General features: G+C 30.4%; 1 protein-coding gene across 1 annotated transcript in view; it reads right to left on the bottom strand.

The window, feature by feature from the left end:
* Positions 1–3115: 3115 nt before the first annotated feature.
* Positions 3116–21064, bottom strand: part of OtopLc (Otopetrin-like c) — a 66888-nt gene continuing 48939 nt past the window's right edge. Inside the window, exons 4-9 of the mRNA XM_068771521.1 lie at positions 14685–14802; positions 14431–14539; positions 10479–10658; positions 8453–8613; positions 7539–7701; positions 3116–4122 (exon numbers count right to left, since the gene is read on the bottom strand). Coding sequence (XP_068627622.1) covers positions 3116–4122; positions 7539–7701; positions 8453–8613; positions 10479–10658; positions 14431–14539; positions 14685–14802 — 1738 coding nt within the window. The remainder of the gene's footprint in view (positions 4123–7538; positions 7702–8452; positions 8614–10478; positions 10659–14430; positions 14540–14684; positions 14803–21064) is intronic.

A 21064-nucleotide genomic window follows, 5' to 3' on the forward strand; every position in this document is an offset into this window, starting at 1 on the left:
AAAATTCTAATGAACATATCTTTTTTTTCATGCTAATGTACTAAAAAAAAGTCAAGATGAATTAATAATAAAATTGATAAAAATTGGCATTCAAGTATATAATTTACGTCTCAGGCTACGTATATTAAAAGTAAAAAATATATGTAACAAATATTCTAAAATAACAAAAATAACTTAAACTCTTCTATATATATCAAAGAGTTCGTTATATAACTCACTATTACTACCTGAATAGTTGTTATCGTACAAATTATTTAATACTTTAATATTACAAAGTTATTATTTAAAAATTGAGTATTAAATGTAGATTAAATACAATAATGTGTAATAAAATATGTAAATTGCTAATTCTACTCGTATAATAAAACTTACTAAAACATTTCGTTTTCTGAAACCTCCAGAATTATAAAAGCGAAAACAAATACTAAACTTTCTTTATCTTTCCTATACTTTCTTTATAAAAATAACAAATTTATGTACATAAATCGAGTAAAACAGTTATAGATTCAGTTTCAAAGGCAAATACTTATTAAAAATGTATCACGGAATGAAAAATATCATATTTGAGCAATGTATTTGTATGACATTTAAAATTGTTTGTGATAAAACAGAATTATGAAGGCTAAAGGATATTTATGTGATATTTCTTATTTTATAATCAAAAATGAGTATTTTCAATATTAATTTGAATACTTTTAGGTTATTATGACACGAAGATAACACAGAATTCATTACATTTAAATTTTAACTATTATTAAATATAAAACATTACAAAATATAATTATCAAAAACAGCGTCGTCTTAAACGAAATAAAAATTTGCAATGCAATACATTTTACAAAATTCTATAATGTAAGATTATATAAATCGCAGTATCTTTTTTTGAAAAATTGCTGTAATAAAACACAATAAATTTTAAGCCATTTTTATCTTACTGAACATATTTTAGCACAAGCATATTTTCGCTTAAATTATACATCGCTAGTATAAGCAATTTTATAAAAATCGAATAAATTGGACGAAACAGCTATATATAGACAAACGTAGTAAACAACATACATGTATCATAAATTGGTGTTACTTATAAGAAAAACGCATTTGGACTCTATAAGCTCCGAAACTTTTTATAAAACTTTGGTGTTACTTTCTCTTAACTACGGGTCATCACTACGCTTTTATTAGTTTTAAAACTTTTATCCAAAATACAGACACTAGATTTTACATCGCAAAAATATCGCTACAAAAATCTCTAAACTCTGATCAAACTATGTTACATTTGACTTTATAGAATAAAAGGTATATATTATTATCGTATAGTAAATTTCATCGTGTATCTTGTTTTAAAAATTATCAAAAAATTTTGGTTTAGGTCGATTATATTGATCCCGTTGAGCCAGCCAGTCAGACCTTGACATTACTCGTGATGTAAAAGTATCTTTAAAAGGTTACTTTATCGATCTTATATAAGAAATCCATGTTTTGGAATATTCTTATCTTATTTTTTCAGCACATAGACGCCCCATGCAAGACATAGGCCACCTCCGAACATAGCTATTATGGGGGGGATATACCATGATCGCCACGCAGGGAAGGTGGTTTATTGATTATAGTGTGGTATTATGGTATGCAGAGGACGCTGCTGTCCATCCTCTAGAAACTTATTCGTGATCAGTGGCAATCCTTTTTAATTTATACACAAAGTATGAATTATTAAAATTTGCATCCCAGGAATCGATCCCGCGACCCCTCGATCGCGAGACTTAACCCTCTACCACTGGGCTACCACTGCTTAAACATTATTTAAACAGGGGATCGATGTATACATCTATATTCCAAGCTATCTTTAAAAAACAGTACAGCTCAGTTCCAAGACGAACCAAGTAAAAATTAACAAGTGATTCAAATAATTAATATATATTATTATACTTCGTTAAATAGAATAAAGAATATAAAAAGAAATCTTGAACATTTAAAAGAAATTACATCAATTGGTCTTTTTTAAATATCATATTTTTTCCTTTACTTCACGTGTAATATCAGATTGTTGACGAAACATTGTACTATTAATTGATAAAATATAAAGTAAATAATAGTAAATATGTGAGTTTAATCATAATAAAATGTAACCTATTGGAAGACATTTATTTTGAATCTGCATGCGTGAATTATTACTACAGTTGCTTAGAGAATTAAAGTGGAATGTGGTTACAAACCTTACATACTTACATCTAGAGTAACATTATATCTAAATGAGATGACAATGAACACGGAACCATATAGCCATTAGCATATGGTTCTAACTTACTTAACGTTATTTAAAAGGCTAAAGACAGTAAAAATTAACACATCTATGCGCTAAAAAATTAATAAAATCCTACCCGTCTAAAATCAGAAATACTGTAATTTCATAATCATCAACACTGTAACGCTAAAAGATTAAAGCGTTTATAAAGCTACAAATAAATAACACATTAAAATATTAAAATACAATAACTTAACATTAGAGCAGTTAACTTTGAAATTACATATTGATGTATGTTATAAAAACTTGAAGTTCTTTTGCGTCACTACATTTACAGGCGATAATTTGTAAAATTGAACAATATCTTCACAAAATGTAGTTAGAACTTTTGTAGTAAAAAGTAAACAATAATAATGTAGTTTGTGATATATCTTATTTTTTATTACGTAAAAAATCGGTTGGAAAATATTTGACAAGCGATAAAAGAATTTTTCCTGTAAAATTTGAGTTTAACAAAAATAAAAAATCTTTCAAAATTATGCGATACATCTGCTTACACTTTAATGGATCTCCTATTGGATGGCATTCGATCCATCACAAACCTGTTCACATAATAATATCAGCAACTAAATTAAAAGTCTTGAGGTTCTAGTGTAATGTGTATGACACAACATTTTCCTTTCGAGTTATACTAAAGTATAATTAAATTTAAATGTGTCTCATGAAATCTATGGCACATTATGTTTTACGAAATATTAATGAATCTTCTAACATGAAATATTTATGTTATCGACCAGTACGTCGAATATTTAAAACGGAATACCATTGTCTTTATTATTGCTTTTATTCCACTCAATACCTACCGACCGGTCGCTACATGTAAGCTGGCTTCATCTTGTAAGCCCGTTTCCAGATCTCACACAAACAAACCGTCGAATGGAATCTATAGAAGATTGCCAGTGGCATAGATACATGTGTTATGATTGTCCAAGCCCAAAGTCCGTAGAAATGCAGTTGAACCGGATGAGATTCGGCTCGGGATTTTTCTAGAGTGTTTATGGCCCACATCGCTAGATTAGTCACCAGAAGAAATGTAACTATTTCTCTACCGGGTTTTTTTCGTAATTGCTCGGGAGTTTTCGCCGATCTTCGGCTTGCGTCCAATATGAACATGGTTTGACAAGTCGTTTGTACTAGGGATGACAGCGCTGTTATCAATATTAGTATTGTGTTCTTTTCTATCGTAAAATGACCACCGATAATAGTAAATGTTCCGTAGATGAACATTCCGGTTTGGGCACCAACTAATAAAATGTTATCCAATTCTAAATTTCGATTACCGTCATATTTTAAATTTCGAACGCAAACCATTCCAGCTAAACTTGCAAAAGTCGTCATAGCGTATAAAGCTAATTCACAAACATTTACTTCCACCACAGCTAGTGTAGCATACTCCTTTCTCGATATCAGAACGAAAAATAGTATTAAAGAGATAATGGTAAGAACCAAGACTAAAATTCCAAAGAACAGACCTTTGTGAGCCCGCGCACAATCAACGCTGTATAAATGTGGTGATTTTTTATACGCTAAGCCTTCCAGCAATCGAGCTTTAGCAATAGCCGCCGCTACATCTTTCGAAGGGTACTTTGAAATGTTCTTCCACATGACGTACAAAATCGCTGCACAGATTAGAGAATATTCGATAGTGCAGGGAAATAGAAACGGTGATGCGTCTTGTACTAAAGAACCCATAATATTCGTCCGACGACATTCGAAGATATGATGGGGACCTTTTAAACCTCGTGGTACGCGGAGATGGGCTGCAGCTGGGTGTGAAGGTGGCACTTCAGTTGCTAGAGAAGCAAACGCCTTTTGAAATGCTGAAATACAGAAATTTCACAAATTATTTATTTTCACTAGCAAATAACGAAAGAGGCCGGATAACCACCATTAATAATTGGTACAACCTTTATTTTTTTAATGTTTTACAACTTCATAAAAATATACTTCCAGTCTCTATTTCAAAAACTTATAGATTATATAGACATAATACTCATGAGTTTTTAACGTATATTAGAAATAAAGGTATGGTGCTCGTACCATATCCATTTCTTGTTTAAAGTTATTGATGTAAGAAATACCTTGCTAAAGATTTGATATTTATTTTGTACCAGGTGTCCCAATATTTCAAAAATATTAAAAGTGATTAGCTTGTAGTATGCCTGTTGAAAAAAGCAAGTAACGAAGTAAGCCTTAACAAAAACAAACACAATTGGCCATATTGATCAAGCCATTCCCGAGTTTGGTCTAGCGCAAAACATTTGGCGAAAATTTTTTTATTTTTATAGAGTATTACGAGGGTTGCAGTAGTCAAAATATCCCTTAATCCATACATTATAAGTAATGAGTTAATAAAAAGGAAATTGAAAATAATTTTGTTACTTAGTTTATAAGTGTAAAATATGATGTGACTACAGTACTATTTTATTTACCTAATACGTCTTGTTAATTGAAAAAGAACTCAGTGAAGTATTTATAAAAGATACTTTACCGTCATACTGAAATCACCTAATATAATATGATATAGCTACAGCTAATATCAATATATAGTTACATATAAACAAGAGAGACCTCCTTTCAATAACAACAGAATTTACCATCGGAATTCGTAAATAAAATTCAATTTAATACATAAAGATAAGCGTAGCGTACTTCTCATCGAGTATTCCGCTGAGAATTTAGGTCAAAATTCCTTCCGGCGTCAACAGATAAGAATGCAATCGACATAAATTCGAAACTCCTTCACGCCGTATTGAGAATTCAAATACATTTTTCGAGCCGGGAATAAAAATAGGTTTAATAAAACCGCAAAATGCAACTGAGCTAAAATAAAAAAGGGTCAAGAGGGAATAAATTGGAACAAAGAGCCGCACGGAAACAAATTACGTTGTAGGGCACTGCATAAAAAATGAGGTTACCCGCTTTGCCGCAATAAAACAAAGAGTAAAGTAAAGTGAGGCGGTGTAAGTACACTCCCCGCCGTGTTTGGCTTAGCTTAACAATATAGCATTTAATTTTACTTAAAAAAGTTTACATTCGCGAACAGGTGTAAACCTGCCTATTGTTAGTGTTCTCTTTGCACGCATGTTTAAAAATAAAATTTGTTTAGCATTATTATAAAATATTTGGAAAGCAACGAAAGAATACTTTAATTGACTTGGATATATTAAATTTTAATTTTTCAAACTGTTACTACCAAAAAAATATACTATCTCATTATTTTTAAAAGACATATTCAAATAGTTACGCCATGCGCCAAAGCTATCAATTATTGTTTAATTTGCATTAGCTTCTGCAAATCTGTGATACACACAATTTACCGTTTTATCTAACCTTATTACGGTGAAGTCTATAATGACGCAACTAATACAAAATATATCGTGCACATAAACTATGTCTTCTTCATTAAAACGCCTAGAATTTAAATCACAATATCAATGTCTAACACAAAGATATAGTGATATTCCATCTCTGTCAAAAAGATTTAAAAGGTAGAAACACTTAAAACTTTACATAATCCACAGGGTGATTGGTATAGCACATGGTCTTTCGTAAATAAAAAGTTTAAAATCTTTTACACCAATTCCCAACCACCTGTGAAGTGATCACTTTGAAATATGTCACATTTATTTATTTATTATTTTTGGAATGTGTTAGGCCTCTTTTGGCAGTACAAAGACTACAGGGGCAGGTAGTAAGCAATAATTATATTTTCTCATCCTATTTTGTACGATTTTTTTACTATTTTATTCTTACGTTATTTATGATATATAATCAACAATTTTTGGATAGGGTGTACCATGCAATAGTTGACAGCAAATGAGCTATACATTCAAAGTATTTTCACCTTAAAAAAAACAATAGCTTCATGAAAATATACCTCATATAAAATATATTTTAAAAAATCAATTTCAAAGTCTATTTCGTAAAAGTATAGCTACAACGAAGTAAATAAGTTTTAATTTACGGAAAAGCTTTATGTCGACACCGCAATTCACAGTACGCAGTCACAAATAATTGAATTAAGTGCGCACAAAGGGTATTATCGGGAAAATTCAACGAACGTAACTTTATAGTTAGCGCAGTTAATAGTCGGCATTCCATTCACTGAGTACAGGAAAATACGGGAGCGTTTGTATATTATTGTTACGCGTATTTGTATGTGTTTACATAATTGTTTAATATTTACGGCGTGCTTGTATTTTTTACAAAATATACTAAACATATAAAATTAAATTGAATTCTCTCTATTTATCACTTGATGGTTATTTACGATGTTTTAGTATCACAAACATATAATTTTTGCAAAGCGTTGATTTGATCTAAAAAGCGACTTATAGGACGTCTTTAGAGCAAAAACAATATACTTGTTGTCCCCATTAATATACAACTATTGATATAATAACTAAGCTATAAAATTGGCAACTGCATTTTTAGTAATATTTGATGAAGCCTGACAATTAATTTTTTTACCACCAAAGCTAGTTTGGGCGCAAGAAAAATTAGGCTGACAATTTTGACGAAACGTAAAATAACAAAATGAAGCTTCAGGCAACGCCGACAAAGTCGTTTTACAAAAATAACTCAGTTACTAATGAACGGTTGGTCAACGGCCTGGTAATCAATATTGAGGTAACGTTTTAACTTGTTGATACTACAGTCGTATCCTTATGGTCGATGAAATAAATAATCTACGTTTATTTAAGTTTGGTAAACATGATTCATCGCTAATAGTAATTTAATCATAATAACTTCATATATTAACAGATTCTTTCAGATCCAACAGGTATGTTTTTATTTATACTACATAACCTCAATATCATCATCATTCTACGATGTCCACTGCTGGAAATAGATTTCCACCAGCACCGGTGGTAACAAGGTCGTATGACTAGTTTGTGAGGACGCTCTACGCTGTGCATGATGTTCATTCCAGAACCTCAAGATATCGTGAACAGATTCAAAGTAAATGAAATCAAAAGTCAATAATTACAATTTTGCACGTACTACGGAATGACTTAGAGATTTATGGACATAGGTTCTGCAAAGTACTCGAAATCTATTTTATTAATAAATTTATGATAATATTTCCATATATGTTTATTACATGAAGTTAAATGTTACTAGTCAAGTATCTTTGGCATATCAGTCGTGGTCTTGGGGTGGAATTGCCTAGTCTTTTTTACATGTTACACTAGTTCGTTCTCTTCAATTTTAATAAAGATATCATTCCTACCGAGTCGATGAGACAATCCTATGGTCTTGTTCTCTGGGTCGTAGAATGTGAGAATTTCATGCTTGGTTTCCTGGACGAGGACATTGAGCCAGACGCTGAGGTTTGTTCCCACCATATGCATCAGTCCGAACCGCGCCACTATCTTGTGCTTGTATACTTTCATCTGAAATATTATTTGTTTCGTATTCATAAGCATTCAACGAAATTGTTAAAAAAACTAAAACACGAAGTAGCTAATATAAGCGTATTATATTAGAGACTGCTAGAACTGTATGTGTAGAAAGAAAAGCCAAGATAGGTGTGCTTAAGCGTATGTTTTAATCCCTAGGAATGAAAGGGTGTCCGTAATTTTTATTACCGACGGACATGCGCCGATATGTCGACTGCAGTGAACGATAATACCTTCGTAATCGTTTGTTACCCTTAGTGTATATAAATAAAAATGTTTATACATTGTCACGTTGAAATATACATTAAAAATATTCATAAATGAATAAGTGAATGTTTTTATATATGATCAGCATATTAAAATATTTTGATATATGAACAGCAGCCCAGATAGTATACAATAAACAAATAAGATAAGTTTAAGACAATTCAACTTACGTGCACTACAAAGACTACCATAAATCTACTTATACGAGTATTTGTTTTAATAGTGTGCAATTGAAAATATTCTTTTCTACTCTTTGCGAAAAATTAAATTATATTAAAGTTTAAAACTAATTTTTTAAATAATCTTTTACCAAAATAAAAAAATGTGAAGTGTAAAACATAAATATTTTTTTTATTTGAAGCAATCATGGTAAGACAAATTCAAACGTGTTATATAAATGTATTTTAGATAGTTTAAATAATCACGTTTAGAACATGAGAAAAAAATGTATTAGTCAAAAAATCAATGAACAACGTACTTCATTGTTCAGAAAGATGAAGTACATTTGTATGAATATGAAGGCCATTCTGGTCGCGGGGGTCAAGGCAAGTAGCACGTTGTGGCAGTTGGTGTTTCTCTCCAGCTCCCAATACTGCCCAAATTCCAGTCCTGAGTAGATCATCGAACCTATTCCGAAGGCTGTAACAGAAGAAATTTATTCTTTCCTTTTCTTCAAGTCAGCTTGTTTCCTTAAAAATACTAAAAACAAAATATAAATCATTTCAAATAAACAAATATTTAACTTGAAGACATTGTAAAAGGTAATCCTATTAGTCCCTAATGGAAAGCTTAAATTTTCTTTCCAGAAAATTAAGGTTTTTACATATAAATGTAATTAAGGCAAGCTACTTTTCTAACCAAGTTTAACCGTTATAATTTGCATTTTTTTTTCAATAGAACTTAAACATTGAGTTCGTGATTAAACAAAAATTAATTATATAACTGATTAGTTTGTACATCTAATAATAAATAAATTATATTTTTAGAAAACTTAAACGTTAACTGACTAATCAATTATCATTTACAACTAAATTCAAAATGAATACATTGTTTCTATATTTTATATCTATAAGCAAAGAAAAGAGTAAACTTGATATAATAGGGCAGAGTGCGTGAAATCATTTAAATACGAGTGATTTAAGTGGTACAAGAATTAATAAAAGTATTAAAATATTTTTTTCTCAATCAGGTTTTTCTGAATACCCATACAAATTTTAACGAAAGAACGTTGAATTCTGAAACAAAGTCATCCTATAATTTCCATTAAAGGACATAAATTAAATGATACAATGGAGCTCTAGAGCCACGAATACTCGTAAAAAGAAGAATTTACGGTACTAAGAAAATGCAATGAACAGAAAATAACGTAGACTGCAAAGTTATGGCGTCATAAATTATATTTTTGGTAGAACCGAACGCACACGTCTTTGGAATAAAAAATATTCAAGCAAATCACTTACAAAAATGAGCAGGCGACCTAGTTTATATTTTAATATTTGTAGAGTGGTATTTGAATGCAAATGTTTGAAATATTTAGAACAAAAGCAATGAAAGCTCGCTGTGAGCACATCGGGATTATGATGAATTAAAATTAAGTAACTAGCGTGGAAAAAAACCTGTCCCGGTAATGTATGGCGCAGTCGTATTAAATTGTAATAGAACTGCAGTTTTTTTTTTAATTTAATAAGTGTTTTGAAGACTAAGAACCTACCTAAAATGTAACCTTTAAAATTAGTTTCTTATTTAATAAACTACTAACTATAATTTTCATTATTATAATTATTATTTACTTCGGGTCTTATTTACAGGCTAACGGTCGTTACGTAAAAAATATCCAACAACGTTGTTACTTTCAAATTGATGTTAAATCTCGAGTTTGGATCATTTAAACTGTATAAAGGACATTTGTGACCACATAAATATTTGGACTGACTGAGTGGGCTCTTCTCAAACTTTGATTTGATGATTTAATTTTTTGTAGTTTTAAGAAGAAAATCACTATATCGAACTTTAATTAACTATACTTTCTATTGGCTATTCCGCACTTCTGGTAATCTGACGTATATAGGTAGACCATAAATAATTCAAAGTGCGATAACTAAATAAATACTGTGATCGCATACAGAAGTAGAATTAATATAATAAAGATGAATATAGCTAATACATGTTACTATTGTTTATTTACCTTTTTCTCTCCTATATTATTGTCTTTTTGTTTGAGTTATATTATTTTATATTAAAGTATAGACTGAAATTAAACAATATTTTTATTGTACATAATTTAAACGAAAATATTGTGCACATCTGCCAACGTATGCATCAGTTTTAAGATTTTCTGTAATATTTTTATATAAGTTCGTAGACAAAGAGGACAGGGGACTTTAAATTCGCCAGACATCAAAATTTCTAGGAGGCTCCAATATCCAGCAATGAACGTCTTATGTCTGGAATGATATTGTTGATATGTTTTTGGTGTGCCTAATATATAAAAATAAATAACTTACCAACGGCACCCATTCTCAAGTAGAAACTGCCGTAGTGATGTGTTCGTGTCGCTAATGCGAAGCCAAGTGATAGGCGCTTTGCGGGCAGCTGTGGAGGCACGTGGGCTGCAGTAGCCGTGCTCCGCTCCGTGCGTGATGAACAAGATTCTGATTCCGACGGTGACGAACTTGAATCCGATTCTAGTGTAATAAAATGGTTGCCATTAAAAAAGCAAAATCATTTTTTTACTTTGTGATGTTCTTTCAACGTGCTGATTGGTCACAGATGTAAAAATTTAAAAAGGATAAATGTATAGCTCATTTATCAATAAAAAGCTTTAAAACTTATCGACTATTGTCAATCACTATATGTTACACTAATTTATTTTTTCTATTGGAATGCGGCAGGCTAATTACTTCAGGCTGTACATAGTCTGCAAGGACAGATAGTAATTAATAATTATTTTAAATACATAATCCGATTTTAGCAGAATTTTTAATTACAATTCTCACATCTTTCATTATTTTTGAATAACAAATACTCTAATTAATAGTAAATGAGTTGTATTATACATTCAGCTCATCTTACCCGCTTTTACACCCATAACCAAAAATCCAGTATAACTGTGACAATAAATAGTTTTAACTTTTAGTACCCCTTTTGTATACAGACAAAATTTAGTATTTTCATCGCTTAATTTTGTAAGAAATTTGCAGTTTTTGTTAAGCGATTTAATTAAAATTATTACAATTACATTAAATTATAGATGCCTGTGATAAAAAGGTTTAATAAATAAAAAATCTAATTAATAATCTGCACTAGGCACTGACAGACCTCTTACCCGATTTCGACATCCTATTTAATGTTAAACATTGCTGTAATTTTCTTAACATTATTATTGAAGATATGAAAGGCTTCATTTAACAAATCACTGATCAAACATCAAAGCTTCACCCTTGAAGCTTTAATAGCCTTGTAATGAACTCTTAAAGCTATTCTAATCAAACCTGCTTATTTCATTGTTAATATAAACCTTCATTACCATTATAAGTATCTCTCAAAAGAGCGTACGTTGTAACAAAATTCGCTCACTGACAAAGAGTCAGTCGAATTGTTCCCGCCGGTATTTCGCCTCATTTAAATAACAAATGTGTGAGCATTGAATATGAAAAATCACTTTTTACTTTTTTTTACAATGACTCTAGGGATATATTCGAGTATAGCCATCAAAATATATAAAGGGATTGAAGTAAGGGTGTCTACAGGCGCGCGTTCCCCAGACAGAAGGTTTTATTTACACACAGGAAAGAATAACGTTTGAGAGCATTCAAAAAACAAACTAACAAACGTTCCATGGTTGTTGGTTGCAACATGATTATTTTCTTTCTGAATATTATGTGTACCAAAGAAAAATTTATTCTATATATAAATTCAAACATAAGCCTTATAGTTTAAATTAGAATCAATACGAATTTAAAATTAAAATATCATTACCTTATTCAATTCATTAATGCTTTATGTTTTTTTTTTGTTTTAAACAAGCACGCCAATAGCAAAACATAATATAAGATTACATAGGATTTTTACAACTTTGTACTTAAACATGTTTCCTTATTGTTGGCATACACAACCCTGGAAATAATTATGCTAGCATGTATCTAAACTGATTAAAGGGGATTTAAAAAACAAAATTAAAATAAAATGAAACACGAAAAAACTATGTCAAATCATATTTATAAACAAGATTTTACAGTTGTACTAAATATATTATAGATAAATATATACTTTGAAAATGTTACTCTAATCTTGCAAACATTTCCATTGTTACCAAATATGTTCAAATTAGATATTTCAAAGTTTTTAATATATTAATTAACATATCTTTTTATGGTATATCGACTTTATACTGTCATCTATAAGTATTAAAAAACGAGGCTAAAATAAAAATAGAATTATTCAACTATTAAATAATAAAAAGCCAAACGATTTACACTTTCCTAAATATAAATTTAAACTATCGTCTTGCACTTAAAGTCTAGACTCTGTAGGCAAGTATTCTCATTGTGATTCAATTATTTCAAAACTTCTCTGATAATTAAAAGAAAATAAAAACGATTACCATAATTTTACAAATTTGTGAAATCTTCAGAAATTTTGTTTTTAAGAAGTAATCATATTTGTCGCTTCGATTTGCTGAAGGCTAAAAATAGGGGGACTATTTTTAATTTCGTCCGCCGAAAAACAAAAAGTTTTTATTTGTATTTTAAACGGTTCATAATTAGTTACGAAATTGGTGAAAATTTTTTGCTGAACCTTTAAGATACACGCCTTGATAATATTTAGCTTTTTACCGTAGAAAACGAAACAATAATTTTGTAAGTCGATCGATCAAAGATAAATACGTTTACTTTTTAATCATATCTTTACGAATACCATATATTTACAATATGTGAAAATATATAAAAACTTTTATAATAGTATGAGCTGCCTGCATCTGCTTCGCGTGGTCCTAAAACTTAATTTTTTCGAAGCCCCTGCATTGCGTTATGTTGGAGTAATTTAATAAAATTCATTCTTCGTAATTTTCCCATGCCAACAAAATTCTGACTCAATTTTATGTACATATAAGCCATACTTTGAAAATACACATTTTTTAATGAACGCCTCTTCAATCTCCGTTGCGGGTAGATTTTCGTAAAATCCGTCCTTAGCTGACCTCCACTCCGCAAAATAAATATTCTTATAAAGTTATCGGTCTCTAAGCCATATAACGCCATAGATATCGTGATAAATCAATACATAGATTGATATCTCTTATATATAATACATACTTTATTTAACGCTATTTTACAAACGTTTTGTTTATTTTAGCTATATTGATATCATTTGAATACATTAAAGATAATAATGTCTATTTTAGACGTATTTCGTGTAAATACATCTTTTGTCATTGTGACATTACTATTCGATAAAATACAAAAGGGAAAGTACAATAAAATTCCCTTGAACCTGTAGCACCTTCGTGTCACGTTAACATTATGCCATCTTTCCTGTCCCTTATTTAATTGAGTAAAAGATTTGATTTCATTCCTAATCAAGTTACACCAAGGTTGAATTAAATATCTTTTCCCCTTCAAAGTAAAGTATTAATTAAGGATAACCTGTTATTTAATCTTAATGTTACATTTAATTGAGATAAAGGTGGTATATATGAATTTCATTATCTGATATTGTTAAATTACACGCCACTCCGAACATATTAAAAAAAATTAAAACTTTGTAGTCACCCGTCTTACATGATTTGACATAGTGCAAATAATTTTTGTCGTCTTAAATTTTAAAAAATATTAAGGTTGTGGTTTTCAGAAGGCCGTCAAAGACGTACCTAATATATTCGAAAAACTTGAGGCATGAAATACTGCTTGTATGATCGTGGAGAGTTCTTTGATAAAGTTCTTTAAAACTAAGTATCCCACGCCTTAATGTTAAGTTAAATTATAATTATTTGGATTTATAAACACCAGAACTACAGGGGATTGATTATTTATTGTTGTAAAAGCTTTAAATGTCAATTGTATAGCTCATTTGCTGTCAATTAATGTATTGACCCTATTCAAAAGTTATTAGTTTCAGAAATCATAAACACTGTAATGATTATACAGTAAGAAAAAGCGTTTTTAAATTCAGATCACTACTTTGAAACTATAACAACTAGAAATGATTGTCTTGTTACATACAAATAGGAAAAAATAATTAATGTAATGTATTTAAGAGTGACTACTATGTATAAAGTGATTTGAAGTTGGTATAAAACTATTAAACCGATAAACTAAAACGCCCTACATGCTCAGAGTAAAGTTTTAAAGGTTTTGCTTGTTTTAATAATATTAAAGAATATGTTTATTAAATTAAATTACAGACTTTCCTTTTTGGCACTATTATAATAACGTTATGGATTCAAGATATACTTACTCGCTACAACTTTGGTGTCAGGTGCTGATCTCGACCTATCACGTACGAGAGCGGCATACATGTAAAGAAGAAATACCATGCTGCCGATGTACAAGTACAAATAGAATCCCTGCAAACAAAGGTAATGGAGAAATTTCAAAAAAGACATGTAAATACACATTTAAATAACAATCAAAATTATAAAGAAACAACAACTTCTTAGTGGGTATAAAAAAAAACTATAGTTTGTAGTCTTTAATAATAGAAAACCATACCTCATAGAAGGAAGGCGGTATATAAGTAGAAATAACTTCAGCCATAGGAAAGGCAACGCCCATCACAACGAGCAGCTTTCCGTACAAAGCTGATAGGGTCGTCGCCAACGCGTCACTCCTGGTGAGAAAAAATATATCATATTATAAATCCCGTGCAATGGTAGCTAAACATTATATAATAAGGCAACTATCCAATATCATAGAGCCCTGAAGTTTGTTATGTAGTTAGTAGAAGTTCGTTATTTTACTGATTTCGTTTTGAAAAGGCCGTAGTCTTGACGGAACTTCACCCAGGGACCAGCCGCATCTGTTTCTACCGTCAAATAGTACCGTATAAGTATTGTTAGTATTAACATATTTAGGTGATATAGCAAATTTAGTTTGACTAGTTAGTTATTTTATCTTGAATCAAGATGGCGAATGAAGACACAGCATTGCAACTACGGTGTAACTATCTAGGATTTTATATTTTCGAATTCTGAATAATAACTTACATAACGTATTATCATGACAGGTTTTTAGGTTCCCCGGTTCATGGTATAAATTTCCTAGCTATAAGCTGCTGTTAAACTTATTTTGTCTAAAATACCAGAGACTCAGACTTTGTTTCCCAAGGTAGGAAGGAGGGTGTGTGTGAGCCGTGGTATCCCATCGTTAGAGGTCTGAGACTAGCGATTGTATGTTGCGGATTCGATTCCCTAGATACAGTCTTGTATATAATTCAGACCTTATGTATTAATTATTTAGTAAAACCACTGTTCACCAACAAGTTTTCTGAGGATGGGCAGCAGCGTCTTCTGCGTACCATAATATCACACTACGATCGCCAACCCGTCAGCTAAGCGTGGCGGATATGTATATACCTCATAGATGTGTTTGGGGAAAGCCTATACCTTGCAATGTGCGTTTTTGGGCTAAAACGAGGAGGAAGGAGGAATGTGATGATTTCTTTACATTTTTTAATTAATGCTCTGTCTCTATGCTCATATAACACCTGAACTTACCGACGAGCATAAACAGTTAAACGCTTTAGTATTTAAAGTTGAAAGCAATAAAAATATTCATATTATGAAATCCACGTTCAAATTGCAAGCTGGACCGAAGGACCAATAAAACTACTAAGCACTACAATTATAAAGATAGATTTGTCCTATTACATTTTATTATTTCTAAAGCTATGTTCCTCAGTTCGTGGTATAATCATTATATGAAATATGATTTAATGTCATCTTTAGAAAAAAATGTATGCGTGTTGTAGGTATAACTATTATATGCTGATATTTTATTATGTGTTACGAGATGTGAGTCAATAGAATTTGAGTTACCCGCTCAATTTGTTAAAATATAAAGGTTTGTAGCTTCGTAAGAAATAAACGGCAGAGCGTACAACGACGCTGAAAAGACATTGTTGCACTTCAGGGTACACGTAAGAATTACACGCTTTACTTCCTCCGTCCCCTTTCATCATCGGTTGACAAGATGCACCGAGCAATTCCATTCTTCCGTTGTTTACGTCCCTTGCTTCCGCACAAAGCACGCTTTTTCTCTCTTTTAAAAAAAATCACAAATATTTTAGTACGATTTTTAAGAATTTAACCGACTCAGATTCATGAATAAAGCGAAATTCTTTTATAAATATAGAAGAAGCGTCTAACTTTTTGTTTACACATTAGGTTTGTGTGTATGTTATCAAACATACTTATGTTTTAATGATCAAAAGCATAACCGTACATATTTTACACACACACAGATATCCATATATATATATATATATATAAATATATATATATATATAGGTATATACATAAGATATATATATATAAGACTTGAAATTTGAAAATTGCAATAACATGAATTTATTTCCACTACCGGGAGAGACGTAACCCGGGTCGCCACGTACTATTATTTTACCGGTTTGGAGCGGCCGCCATTCTGTGGTCGTAAGTTCACTCAGAAGAGGACACCTCTTAGACCTATACACTATTTTTTTTCTACCAGCTTTTCTCCCTCATCTGCCTCCACCTTTACGACAGATTTAGCCGACCCAATATATTTACAAATTATTTAAGAAAATTGACTGCGAATGAATGACTTTTAAAAAATTATATAAAAAGTAGAGAGCAATGATCTCAAAAAGGCTATGTCATTCAGATCATTTTTAATGTATCGCGTAATACTTTCTGAAACGAAATAAGAGATGAGAGAAATGAGTAGAAACTACTCATTTCTCAGGATGTGATCACTTTATACAGGATAATCGAAAATAGGTGTAAAAGCTTCAAAAATTTTTGCGTTAACGTAACTAACTTAACATACGCCCCTTTTTTAACTTTTACGTCTATAACCGATCAGCCTTTATAACAACAAAATCACAAACGAAAGATTCTAAGAAGATTGCATTAAGAGTAAAAAGTAGACTAGAATCTTAAATAGCCATCGTGAAGCTAATTATATTATGTTAAGTAGTTCAATATCAATATATCGCGCAATTCTAATCTAAACGAAATATTTACCTACTTATTTCTGCGGACGCCCCAACATTTTGCATGAAATTATTTTGCTAAGTAGGCGGGCGTGCTCTGGCGTTCTTTACCCTTATTATCGGGCAAAGATATCGTAAGTAATCGTTTTTCCTGAATTTATACAACTTTCGTCACCATATTTATTTCTAGTATGATTATTATACTCGTTACTTTGGTAACTTTAACTTTGTTTTATAAAAATTTCGATTGACATTTTGAATTAGCATACACTGGTATTTTTATAGTATTTAACGAAGACAATGCCATGATTTTTTTTTAAATAATCGATTTTCAAAAAAGTAAATTTATATATTGTTATACTTTATTATTTATTTTAGTAGTTAATCTTAACATCTGAAATAAGCAGTAGATTAAAAGTCAAATTCATCAATTTTTTTATTGTTATCAAGTTTAATTGTACTATTTTAATGCATCTGCTTCTGTTTTACCTTTCTAAATAAATAATTAAATTACGTTCTCAAATAACTACAAATATTTTAATTTGGATACCTCCCTCGACCTTCGAGTTGTCGATATAATAATATATTTTATACATTGCAGTTCATAACGATATTTCTGTGGTGTTTTCATCAATAAACACCGGCACAAATCAAATCTTTTTCTGATGTACTTTCGAGTAAAAACTTTGCATCAAAAACGATGACTGACCCTCGCACACTTTCGTCGAACTGTATTGGACATCCCCAAATATACACCTTCATCCTAAAGCAGACTTGTGTCGTAATAGATGTAACATTATAACACTGTTTCAAAAATTAAAAAAGTCTATATTGGACTAGGCTTTTACAGGCTCTTTTGAATCTTTAGTAATTTTTCGTAATGTTGATCTGCTGGGTAGAGCCGACAGAAACTCAACAGTTGCTCTTTTTAAATGAAATTTGACAATGGTTTATGTATACATATATCGATCATGCAAATACGTCAACAAAACGAGTTATAATCATTTTCATTAAACAAAAACTCTTGTATGTTATAATAATATTTATTTAATGATATACTTTTCATTTAATATTGAAAACGAAGGTCTAAAATATGTTGTGGAACTTTATTATATATACGCTCTGACCCATGAAGAAATTACAAGTAACTAGTCTCGTGCTTTTGCTTTCACAATTATAGTATTTTGTTAAAAAAATTATTATTCCATTTTTAAATATTTTTAAATTCTTACTTTTTTAAATTTGTCAGTTTACGCCATACCAAAACCTAATTCGTGTCAAGAAGCTGTACCATTTGTACGTCGACGAAAGTCCTCATAAAAAATCAAATGTCGAAAGTAAATTGGAATTCTTGTAATAGTGAGCGGGAAATTCTTTTGCATGTCAACTTTATTACAAAGGAAAATAAATTATATATTTTGAATTATCTGTCTTCTAAAAGCATATTGCACTGTCATTAAATATTGTGTTAAAAAGAATTTTTTTTTTGAAATTACAATAGATAACAATTACAATTACAATCATAATTAAATATAAATCATAGATACATTCATACAATACATATAGATTTTAAGATCGGGTAGGTCAATATTTTAAAATTATGTTCCGAATATTGAAATTATACTTTACAAGTATATAATCTGCAACAAGACCATGGTTAAAATATTTGTGACAATCGCCAATTTATAGTACACCTTGTATTGTGTCACGAACATTTATAATCAAATTCATTTCCGCAATGTAACTATGTATTTAAACGCGATGCCAATGAGAATTTACATTATACAAAACTCATTATTCTTTAAAAAATGAGAACACAGTTAATAGTAATAATTTATAGTTATTAAGTAATTTACTATAGTTCATCAAATATATACTTTTTTGTAATGCTGCCTTAAATAAATTCTTAGTATTTAATCAATTTCCTGACAAAATTATGCCTTATACTTTTATAACTATTAGGAAATTATTGACACACATCAACGTCCCAGTTGCGTATTGAACAAATCGATCAACTCAAGCGTTATACGTCGTTGACAGATCTTTATCCATACGGAACATCATATCGTAACACCGGGCCCGTCAAGGGCAAATAATAAAAAACAGCCAGAACTCTATGAACCCTTCATTGTAACTAAATCGAATCCATTCCCGCAAAACAATTCGGCTATCTTGAACTTAAGGCGTGCCACAATAATCTGGTTTCTAAAAGCTCTCAGCACTCCCTCAGGGGAAAGGCCCCTTCTCGTAGGCGCTCCGTTGCTATGGCAACGGCGTGTTATTGGCTCCCCACAGCTCTGGTAGGTACTCCTGTAATATGTCTACTCAATGTGAAACCACGGTTTCGAAACTGACATGCTCTATAGTCGTGCTTCGTTTATTATGACGTCTTCTAATATTTTTACCGAATTTCTTTTTAATGAACATAAAAAATTAAACGATGTAATTTTTTATCAAAATTTTCATTATTGCAAAATTTAATTTTAAGCTTTTTAATTCTGTTTATTTTCCAATTGTTTTGTTAAAAAAATTACCATACCTGAGAAAAAAATACTGAATCATAATTTCTCACTTCGTTTTAGAAATAAAAAGGAAAAATCTTTTCCTTAAACAAGAATGTTTATGAATAAAGAAAATAGAAATCAAGAATATCTATATCTCCCTTAATTTAGAATGTTGACTTCACCAAAGTAATCACCAGAAACCAAAGCAGGGACACAATAATTGCTAAACTTTGACTCAAGAGACGCGCATTTGAAGGATTTGCGGTCGCCTTTACTCAACCAACTCAAGTAACTAGAATTAAGATTCATACCGTCTACGAGTACGTTATCTACAAGATGCAATAAAGAATTCCTTTTTGTTACTAAAACGTTTAATGAAACTTTACAACGTGCGAGCTGCAAAAAATAAATGAATAAGATGGATTTAAGATTTTTCATAAAAATCGCAATTAATAAAGTCAACATTGTTCAGAAACCTGTTATGTAAATTTGTGCTTCACAATTCATCCTCTCAAAATTATAAAATTTTCCTTTGCAATTATGGGCAGTAAATTAATACATATGTAAAATGTCTTATCCTGGCCAATATTCGAGTTTTTACATTTACACTAGGGTTATTAGATATAGGTACAAAAACTTTTAAAGGGGGAATGTATAGATCTTACTTTAAAACTACAACAATTTACTATCATATATATATATATATATATATATATATATATATATATATATATATATATACATATATATACATATATATATATGATACATATATATATGACTACTCTGAAAAACTGGTCTTTGACCATTTTTCTTTCTATTACAACATGGCAGGCCATTAACTTCTAGTAAAAGGAAATCTGCCAGGACATACAGTAAACAATAATTAATTTTAAACTAGCAACCCTATTTTTATTCATAACATTATTTATTATTCCAGAAACAATTGATTTTTGAATAGGGTGTAAAGTTCCCAGACTTTATTGGCTCTATGTATTCCAGTAGCATAAATAAATTAATGTTACATGCTTCAGGGTGATCACTTTGTACAGAATGATTGAATATTTGTACAGCTCTAAAGATTTTCTATGATAATAAAGTTATACATATACCCCCTAAAAGCTTTTATACTTATTATTACCAATCAACCTGTATGTTCTCTTGTATATATATATATATATTATTTTCTTAAGATATGACTACAATATTTTACCCGGACACTAAGGAAGAGTTCTCTTTCCCCAACCACCACAATGTTATTATATTATTACCCATTTTATTGTTTCCATTATTGGGAAACAGGCCTCCCAGGGAGAGGGTACAGGTCGCGACCCGTCGCCTATGCGTTGATGTAGGAGAAATATGTCTAAAATATTGTAAGTAATTTATCACTA

The sequence above is a fragment of the Battus philenor genome, unplaced genomic scaffold, assembly GCF_028537555.1.
Source record: "Battus philenor isolate CCGP_79_NKW_IND1 unplaced genomic scaffold, ilBatPhil1.0.hap1 SCAF_4, whole genome shotgun sequence".
NCBI classification, from domain to species: Eukaryota; Metazoa; Arthropoda; class Insecta; order Lepidoptera; family Papilionidae; genus Battus; species Battus philenor.